General features: G+C 39.3%; 1 protein-coding gene across 2 annotated transcripts; it reads left to right on the top strand.

Moving 5' to 3' along the window:
• The first annotated feature begins 3,110 nt into the window (after positions 1–3,110).
• Positions 3,111–9,354, top strand: LOC118607826 (spindlin-2). 2 transcript variants are annotated; one of them, XM_036227138.1, is made up of 2 exons: positions 3,111–3,401; positions 4,067–9,354. In XM_036227138.1, exon 2 carries the CDS (start codon positions 4,069–4,071, stop codon positions 4,843–4,845), a length of 777 nt encoding a protein of 258 aa, XP_036083031.1. In that variant the 5' UTR covers positions 3,111–3,401; positions 4,067–4,068; the 3' UTR covers positions 4,846–9,354. The 2 variants fall into 2 exon arrangements, with proteins under 2 accessions (XP_036083031.1, XP_036083030.1); XM_036227137.1 differs by having other exon boundaries at positions 4,047–9,354.
• Positions 9,355–10,899: the final 1,545 nt, after the last annotated feature.

The following is a 10,899-nucleotide window of genomic DNA, read 5'->3' as shown; positions in this document are numbered from 1 at the left end:
GAAATATAAGAATCTCAGTTTGAATATATCGAGTTTGTTAGAAAGCACTATGAAGATATCAAATAGGTAACTGGATTTACAAAACTGGAGTACAGTGAAAGGTCAGTCGAAAAATACGAATTTGAGACTTTTCAACTTATAGATGACATTTAAAGTCATAAGCCTAGATAAGATAACCAAGAGAGATAGTGTAAACAAGATGTCTATGTACTGAGCCCTAGGACACAACAACATTAAAAGATGAGAGTAATAAGGAAGAAGGAATTTTAAAAGACTAAGAAGTAGCCAGTTAGTTACCAGAAAAACCTGGAGAGCATGGGATCATGAGAGTCAAACAAAGAAGTGTTTCAAGGAAAATGGATGATCAAAGGCTGCTGATTGATTAAGAACAGTAAATTAAAATTAGAGGTTGTTGTTGACCTTGACAAGAGCAGTTTTTATGGCTTGGGGAACCAGTTTAGAATAGGAGTAGGTTTTAGAGACAACAGGAGGAAAAAATTGAAGACAATTGGTGGGCAACTCTTCCAAGGAGTTTTGCTGCAAAGGGGAGTAGAAAAATGAGGTGGTACCTGGAAAGGTAACAGGAATTAGAATTTGGTATTTTTGAGATGGAAAAAGTAACATATTCTTATGCTGACATAACCCAAAAACACAGTACTTGATGCAAAAATAGGCAGGTTGTAGAAAATAGAAACAACATGGCAAAATTAATGCTTTAAAAAAATTCACCAATAATACCATACCTCATGTAATTTAAGACAAAGATTTTCACATATTTTTAGATAATAAATGTAGCATCCTAGTATTTCTATTTGCTTTCTTCACTTTTTTCCATTTCTTTTATTTTTTCACATTTTAATATCTCTAAATATGATATATATCTTACAATGAATGCATTATTAGAGTTTAATTGGCAGTCATTTTATTTTTTTTTTGAGTACACAAAGTAAGAGTCTCAAAATCAATAGTATATTACACTCAATAATATTTAAAATATGTTTTCTATGGATACATAAGTAGAGAAGGCAAAATTTACATCAAGGATAACAATCAGAGAACAACTATGATTGTGATTTTTGTAAGTTTTTATTTGCAATATTCTAATAATTGAAAAGGAGAATGGGTGCAATATTTTACATGTAAATAAAATTTTTACATAGAAAATGTGAAACTGACTAATATATAATTGAATGAAAAGAAAGAATTCAAAAGAAATATATGATGAGAAACTCACACTATAGGAATGCTGAATGGCTAAAAAACAGGATATAAGTTTAAAATCACTAATAATCAGAAAAATGTAAAGTAAAACAATGAGCTGCATTCCTCATTCACTAGTTTGGCACACAGCAAAAATATGAAATATCACGAGTTGACTGGGGTTTGAAAATAGAATACCTACGGTGCTGAGTATACTCCAATTTGGTACAGCCATTTAATGTAGCAATTTGGCACCATTTAGGAACTTTGAAGTGCTTATATTTACAACTCAATATTTCTTCTTTTAGTGTATACACTGTACAAACTGTGGAACAAGTATAGGAAGATGTTCACTCCAGCACTGTTTTTAATAAAGACATTTCAAGTGAACCAAAGTGATCATCGGGAGCACAATGGATGTTTGAATATATTGCTCAGTGTATGCCAAAAAAATGTCATGTATATATACTCTACAACGGAGTATATATACAATGTTAATTTTTTTTAAATTGAGTAACAAAAGCAAGATTCAGAAAAATAATATACATGTAATAAATCTTATGTTTAAAATAAAGCTCAGCCAAGTTAGATTATGAGACATACCGGAGTTCTATTTCAGGCTTGCTGACAATATAACTATTAGGAAGAAACAAAACATTTTCTTGAATATACATGAGTGGATTTATATAGTAAAAAGAAGTGCAGAAAAGGTTGCTTAACTAAATACACGATTGATTAGGTTTATCATGTGTGGAGATGTCATATTCTTATTCTTACAACTTCACAGTATATACACCTGAGTCAAAATGACCCAGCATGATGTCCTACAAATGTCAGGTAAGAGCCATTGAAAAAGAATTATTCTTTTTTTCTCACTGTATGTAGTAATTATCTTTCATAATGTATATTTAAAAATAAATATGAGACAGAAAATGCATATTATGTATGTATATATAATTGTTAGGTTACACAAAAATTAAATGAGGAATGTTAACGTTAAAGAGGAAGAAAAGAGTAGGATCAGGGCTTGAGGATGAAAGAGAATTACATTTTATTGGTACTATTTTACTTCTACTTTTAAACGCTTCAATAAACATAAGTAATGTTAATTTCAAATGGAGAATAGTACTTCTAATATTATTTTAAACACTGTATTTTCAAAATATCCTAACAATAAGTTTACAAATAATTTTTAACAACTAATTGCAAAATGATCCCAGATTTCTAAAAGGTTAGGGGGAAAAAAGCAAAGAAAATAATGAGTGCTAAAATTTTACTGCGAGCCCTGGGGAATGAAAAGTGCATTTAGGGTGGATAATTTTCTTCAAGCGAATTTTCTGAATTTGACACAGTGTACACAATGTGCATGCAATTCTTTTCTACCTGGTGAAAAAAGAAAGAGGGAAAAGAAAATAATTACCCTCAAGAAGCAAACTCTGGGAATGACTAGACAGTAAAAATTACCTAGAGATAGGGTCAAGATGGAAGACTGAACACTAGTGAATTTCTCTCATCCCACCAGAAATCCTTTTAAGTAACAGGAAATGCAAGTTTCTTTATACAAAGAATAACTACAGAAAGGCACGGGGGTGCAGGGGGAGGCGAATTCCTGGAAGATGGAAAGCAGATGGGGCAGGGCACTGAGGAAAGGGAAAGGAGCCTGGAGATGGGGTGGGGGTGGGGAGCCTGGGGGCCCCGAACAGGAGAAGGGGACGCTAGGTAGTTAGGGAAGAGGGTTGGGAGCCAGGCTGCTCCAGATTTGGGAAAGTGGCGAAACCGAGAGCCGAAGAGCACCTCCAGGGATCAGGGATGAGGTGGGCGTGAGAGTTGGGGGAAGGGGGCGCACGGTGTTTGGCAGGAAGGGGAGGCCTCTCTCCTGGCAGGAAGCTGCGCTACGGAAAGAGGGAGGAGACTGCTGCGGCAGTACGGGCTGGTGGGATTCCTATGTGGCGGAGGGGCCTCTGCCGCTGACAGGGAGGCAGAGGGCCCACAAACACACTGCTGGAGACACAGCCGCCATCCTCTTCCTTGCCTGGCAGCCTTCCTAGACGCGCTCCTTGCCTACGGATCCTCTCCTCTCAGCTCTCGCAAGCTCCCGGATCGGCGCAGACTGACCCTCTTTCACCACACGCTCACAACGAAGGCAGCAGCGAGGTGTCCGGTTTGGGCACGTAAAGCCTGCGATCCCCGGACGCGGGGAGGTGGGCACTGGACTAGAGAACTGGAGGATGGGGGTTGGTGGGTGCCAGGCAGGAAAATTGGGGTCGGCGCTGGGACGGATGATGAGGGAGACTGCGGAGTGACTTGGAGACTAGGGTTGGGAGGGGAGAGCTGAAAAGCACCTGGATGGTGTACAAAGGTCGCTAGAAAGAGAAATAGGTTTGTTGTTGGCACCCAGTGGGAAAATGGGGATGAATAGGAAGGGCATGAAGGAGAAGTGAACACCAGGCAGAAGGCATATTATGGGAAGCAAGAGGGATGAAGAGCAGACTGCGATGGGCAGGGACATGTGGACTACATTAGTGGAAATGGAGAGATGGGGTGGGGTCTAAGAAATGGTGAATGGGGACTCCAGGATAGCAACAGAGGATCAGACATGCAAAGGATCCTGATCCCTCTTGCTGGGGCTTCCACCACCACAACCATCACCTCTCTAACCCTCCAGCACAACCAAAGGAGCCTGGAGGGAGGGCACTGCAAGCAAGCATCTAATAGTATCTTGATATCCAGCATTCCTGCTGGACGTATCTGAATAATTTGGGCAGCAATATACCTGATGCCCAGGGACTTTGCGATACAAAGGCAAGAAAATGTCATGCTATAATACACTAAATGTTTCTCCCTAGCCTCTTTCCTCCCCCTGCAGGTATGAAGACCCCTCACAAAAAGGTAGCTGCAGGGCAGGAAACCAGAGAAGCTCTCAGTCGCCACACCGGATCTGCAAATATGAGGAAGAAAAAAAGCTCTCAAAAGAAGCAGAGGGGCAGACCTTCATCGCAGCCCCACAGGAACATCGTGGGCTGCAGAATTTCACACGGATGGAAAGAAGGCGATGAACCCATCACCCAGTGGAAAGGAACCGTTCTGGATCAGGTGCCTATAAATCCCTCTCTTTATCTGGTGAAATATGATGGAATTGACTGTGTTTATGGACTGGAACTTCACAGAGATGAAAGGATTTTAAAGCTTAAAATCCTTCCTGATAAGGTGCCATTTTCTCGAGTCAGAGATGTGCGCCTTGCAAATGCCATAATTGGTAAAGCTGTGGAACATATTTTTGAGGGTGAGCATGGTTCTAAGGATGAATGGAGGGGGATGGTCTTAGCCCAAGCACCAATCATGAAAGCTTGGTTTTATATTACCTATGAGAAAGATCCTGTCTTGTACATGTACCAGCTTCTAGATGATTATAAAGAAGGAGACCTCCGTATCATGCCAGAGTCCAGTGAGTCTCCTCCAGCAGAGAGGGAGCCAGAAGGAGTTATAGATGGCCTAATAGGTAAACATGTGGAATATACCAAAGAAGATGGCTCCAAAAGGACAGGCAAGGTCATTCACCAAGTCAAAGCCAAACCCTCTGTGTATTTCATCAAGTTTGATGATGATTTCCATATCTACGTCTATGATTTGGTGAAAAAGTCCTAACAGGGTACAATTTACTACATATGTGGAGGCAAATGTCTGATTTGGAGACACACACAAAAAAAATGTTACTTTTCAATGTATAGAAAGCTTTAGAGTCCTTATTAACCCCAAATCATTCCCAGCATAACTATTGCTTTGTTCTAAAAAATACAAATGTATGTGGACATGACATGCTGTGTGCAAGGACTTTATCATGTTGAAATGATTGGGTGTGTTTGGTGGATGGGCATGAAGAGAAGGACAGCTATAATTTCTGGTTGTGAATAAAGTTCAGCTAGAATCATAACCAGTCATCTGAAAATGGAATAGGACTTAGCTGATCTGGTCTAGGAAGAAGGAGAAGAAGGAACTAGGGATGGGATGTGGGAGAAGGGAAAAGAAGAGGTGACTGCTTAGGAAAAGGTGGGGAGAGGCCAGAAATGGAGAGCCTCTCTGGGAGGGAGGATTTTCTAGGAGAGGGAAGCACCCAATTAAAAGGAGGTGTAGAAAAAACAAGAGAGAGTGTGAGATCTTGGGTCTTAAAGGAAAACAAAGTATATTGAGTAGAAAGGGGCATGAAAAGTTTAAAATAAGTCCAGAGCAAGGGAGTGAAAGAGGAAGTTGGCAAGGATCTGGGGAGAAGCTAAAGGATAGTCAAATGGAGTGTCTATGCATGTGCGAGGGGCCAGAAGGGCAGGGAGGGAGGAATTCTAAGAAGAAACACTGACTTGGGAAGTGAGAATATAGAAAAAGTGATGTGGAAATGGGGCCTATGAGAGATAGGAAGGCCCAGGAAATGTTGGACTTCTGACAGTACCCACATTGGCTGTCCCTGGCTCAGTGCACAAAAGATATGGCAACTGTCAAAGAAGCCAGTTGAAATGTAGGTTCCCTAGAAGGGTATTTTGACAAAGATGACTCAAGTGTTAAGCAGGAGCCAAGTATGTGCCTGAAACTTATTTTAGGGTACTAATGCCACACTTGCCAAGCAGACCCCCAAACCTCAGCCTAAATACACTAACATGGTACCCCATAAGGACAGGGCTCTGGGCAGCCTCCTCACATTCCCCAGAGGACCTAAGTGCAGTAAATCTTGGACTTTAAGGTTTTGGTTCATTGTCCCTACACTGGATAAGCAATTCTTATGGGGAATGGGTCGGTGGGGCACTCGGAACTTAGAGATGTGCCACTTTGCTTTTGGAAAGTATTCTGTCAAGAAAAAATGGAACCTTGCTGAACCTAGGTACAACAGTCCCCTCGCCGTTCTTCCTCCTGCTGGACTGTACCTTGCTCCTCTACAGAGAAGAGGCATGAGAGGGTTGAGCCTACTGTTTCTCTTCAGGGCATGGGGAGTACTTGAAAATCCATGCTTTCTCTCAGTAGCTGCCCCAAACCACATTTGGATCTACCCAGTGCACCACTAAATTGAGTTCTGCTGCCCCCAAAAGTCCCATTCTGGCTATACCCCAACAAAGCTAGTGACTACTGACCCTTCACAGATATCACCTGGCCAGTCTTGCCCACCCAAGCTCAGAGGGAACTGTGATGGAAGTCTGTGCAGCTCTCTTTCTAAGTGAGATAGATGGCATGGAGCAGTCAGGCTGGGAGCTGTAGCTTTGTATAATTAACTCCTTTGACAATATAGTGACACATAGAGGGGTGGTGGTTGGTTGGGAGCAGGTTCAGTAACCTCAATAAAGTCCCTCATAGATACGGTGTCCTGACACATGGGTCTTTGTCCTTCTCTTCCTTTCCTCCCTGCCTTTCCCCAATCCTACCATGGAAGTTTCCCTCAAAACCCTCTCTCTGTTTTCCCCACCTCGAACTTCACTGAAATATACCCTTGCCCTTAAAGTAAGAGTTCTGGTGACTCCCCACTGCCCAGGTTTCCCTAACTCCATATATAGGAGAGGGAGGCAGGGATCTTCCAGGAGTTGAAAGAAGTTGGTAATTCTTGTTCCTTCTCCACCCAACATGACTTGAAGCTATTTGCCTCAAGAATGACACAAGGCAACCCACCTTACCATAGGGGAATTGTTTTCTTTCACACTTTGTAAAATTCAGTCTGGCAAATACTGCAGGCCACCCATGGGCCACTTTCAGCCAGCTGTCTTTTTTTGTTTGATCTTTGTGTTTTTATGCTTTCTGTGTTTAAATTAGCTATTTATACATTTGGGAAATTTTACATTACAAAAATTCTTATTTATGACTTACCTGGAAAAAAAACCACATAAACATTAAATTAATATTAGGGCCCACATTCCAACAAGGATACAAGCAGCTGGGTCTGAGAAAGGGCTCAGCCCATTAGATTCAGAATACTTTCAAGTTGGCCATACCCCCAGCTGACCTGCTTCAGTTTAATAAAATGCCCAGTTGTCCATGAAGGCACTTGCATTTTTAGCTTTGGTGCTAGACCCAGGGGGAACTGCCTACCCACCCTTTTAGCTTACTTTGACCCCATTTCTTTAATTTATTTGCTTTATCTTTATCCTACCAATACTTATTTCACATAGGCTCTCTGCCAGGTAGTCTTCTGGGCATGGGTACTTATGATATGGTAATGAACAAAATACACAAAATAACCTTAGTTGCATGGAGCTTTTATTTTAATGTGCCAGATAGTAGCCAACATACAATAAGTAAGTATAAAGTATTTTCAAAGCGTTAAGTTTTAAGAAGGAAGAAAAAGAAATAAAGCAAATAATGAGGAATTAAAATTCCAGGAGGCTGAAATTGGATAGATGGAAAGGCCAGGGAGAGCATGACTGAGAACATAACTTTTAAGTAAAACCTAAAGGCAATGAGAGAACTGGCCCTGTGCCTGTTTGGGGAAGGAACTTTCTAGGTAGAGGGACAGCAAGTGCTGAGGCCCCAAGGTAATAGTGGCCTGGTGTGTTCTAAAAATAATGAGGATACTAGCATGGCCGGAGCTGAGTGAGCAAGGTAGAGAATATCAGGAAATGAGTTCAGAGAGGTGATGAGGATTCGATAGAAGCAGATAGTTTACAGTTTTAGAGGTCCTAGAATGGAATTTGGCTTTTACACTGACGTTGATGGGGACCCATTTGATTATTTTCATTAGAGGCATTACACGGTTTGTCTCATATTTTAACAGGATCACTGGCAGTCCTGGACAGTAATATGTATCACGTGCAAGGATGAAAAAGGGAGGTCAAATAACATCAGTGAAACAAAGGAGGGACCTAGAAACATATTTGCATGTAGGAAACTGGAATCATAATAGAAATGACATTTCAAATGAATGAGAAAAGACACTTTTGGTGCTAAATTAATTTTTTTTCTCCATATGGCAAAAATACACTTAAGCCCCTTTGCACCTTGCAGAAAAATAAATTACAAGTGGAAAAATAGTTAACACTTGAATTTGGAAAGTAACACTTATAAAATTTTTAGAATCAAATGGAAGAGAATGTTTATTTATTTTTTCCCTGTGGAAGTAGGGACGATTTTGTTTAAAGGCAAAAAACGCACAGATATTGAGGGAAAAGTTTCATAAGTTTGATTGTATTAAAATATGCAAGACCCTGATTTCAAAGTCATCATACTCTAAGTAGAATAAAGTGAGATTAGACTATGAACTTCAACAGTTAAAAAGATGAAATAAGAATATATTCAATGAGAAAACAGCAAGCAGTTCATAGAAAACTTGGGAAAAAATATGAACAGGCAATTCACAGTAGATCACATGGTCAATAAACATATTACCTTATTCTGCTTCCCATTTTCTTATTGTATCTTTTTCATAACATATGTCATCTTCTAACATACCATATAATATATTTAGTGCCTCAAGTACTCCTAGAAGAATGGATTATTAAATATTTGTTAAGTATATAAATCTCATCAGGAAGTAAGAAAATGGAAATTAAAATAAAGAATTTCATGGACATCAGATCAGCAACGCATGAAGTTTGAACATATTTATTGACCAATTAAAGAAGTGGGAGATCATATACACTGTAGGTGATAGTTTAAGTCAGAGAGAAATTTGCCATTTCCTTATGAGTTTAAAGATGGTGAATTGCCAGCACTTTCACTCATATACTGTTGGAAGGCAATTCTGCATGTGCATTACATGTTTCTGTACATCGTGAAAGAAAGAAACTATCTTTTCAAAAGCTATCTTTTGAAAGGTGTTTGAATGGCAAACAGCTTTGATACAGATAGAGATAGTATCTCTTTCTGAAGTAAAGAGCAGGTTTGCTTGGAGCCTTTGGAAAATGAGTGATTCACTCTGGAGCAAAGGGAAGAAATGCTTATTCCCATATAATAAACATAATGTCAACTTCAAGAGCAAAGGGAAGGGGTTCTCACTGCCCATTATGAAAGTTTGAATTACCCAAACTGAGATTTCCTCTCAGTAATGCAGGATACTTTATATATATAGGTGTCATGTGACCATTTTGCATCACCCTGTGGGAAGTGGGACTTGGGCCTCTAGGATATAAATGCTGATACTTGGGCTGTTGCTATTGCCATAAATAATAAACTATCCTTTGTCTCTGACCCAGAAGTCTCATGTCTTCTACCAGCACCTATGAATCTGTAAAAAGCTACCTCATTAACTCACAAATAGGGTAAAACTTCAGCTCTTCACAGTTCTTGCTACTTGTAGCAATGAGGATAAGATGCTGACAGAGATGTGGCTTTCTGTTAGAGGAAGAATGAGGACCTCACCAGCCAATTAATGGAGTTTGAGGGTAATTTATGAGAATTGGTGGTGAATGTAGAGACCAATTATGCAATAAATAGTCTCCAATATATGTTTCTTGTACTCCAAAGTTACCTAAAGTCCACTGTCATTTGCCACACTTTGATGTGCTAAAAATTAGTGCAAGTGCTTCTATACTATGATTTTCCAAATGTTCACTATATACATGATGTCCTAATGGTTGTAAATCAGAAGCCTCAGTCTCAACAACCCATGCTGTGGTATCACACATCTGCGAGGAAGAGCGGCCAAAAATCCCCCCAATATTCAGGAGACTGCTTGCCAAGTAATATTTCTCAGTGCTATATAGGCAGATTTACAATACTCAGTCCTTCAGAAAATTATTAAAGAAAATTTGTCTTTTCAGTCCCCCACCACCAAAAAGGAGGTCCAGCACTTAACCAGATCTTTTGGATATTGAAAACTATTTGTGATTGCTTGGGCATTATGTTTGGCCCTTATATCAGATACCTACAAAACAGCATCCTTTCAGTGAGGCTCAAAACATCTTGTATGGAAATTGTCCAGCAAACTGTGTCATACTCCCTACCATTTGGGTCCCACAACTGTAATGATCTCTTTGAGCTATGTTTCTGGGACTGATGACTATCCAATTGGAGTCTCTAGCAAAGGGAAGCAATCTCTTCCTAGATGCAGATAGCTAACATTAATAATTTTTTAAAACATTCAAGACAATGCTATCATTTTTTGTGGGTATAAACATATACTAAAAGCATAATAACATAAGGATGAAAAATAATAAGCTAAGAAAAGAGACTTCATCAGAATCCAACCATGCTGACACCCTGATTTCAGATTTCCAGCCTCCAGAACTGTGAGAAATAGATTTGTGTTTTATAATACACATACCTTATGGTATTTTGTTATAGCATCCTGAACTTACTAAGACATTATATACATACATACATACATACATACATACATACATACGTACATACATACATACACACACATATATATGAATATTAGAAATAGGAATGAAGTTTTAACACATGTAGCAACATTGGTGAACCACAAAAAAGTGTGCTAAGTAGAATAATACATGGCGAATTGTATGATTGCACTTATAAACATATATCCAGAAGGGAAAATTTAGAGAAATTAACAATGGTCAAAAGGCAATTTTTATTTTACATATTTTTAATCACAATTACTTAAAAAGGTTAATAGCAGAGACATCCATAAAAATGGCAGAGTAAAGATCTTCAAAAGGTTGCCCCAACATAAAAGCAATGTAGTCACAAGTTATCAGAATCATTTTAAGAACTCTGGAAATTAGTCAAAGGCTTGCAGAAATCTGGGGAGTATTTAGTAAAGAA

Source organism: Rousettus aegyptiacus, unplaced genomic scaffold, assembly GCF_014176215.1.
Source record: "Rousettus aegyptiacus isolate mRouAeg1 unplaced genomic scaffold, mRouAeg1.p scaffold_m13_p_9, whole genome shotgun sequence".
Lineage (NCBI taxonomy): Eukaryota > Metazoa > Chordata > Mammalia > Chiroptera > Pteropodidae > Rousettus > Rousettus aegyptiacus.
This window is presented reverse-complemented; position numbering and strand designations above follow the sequence as displayed.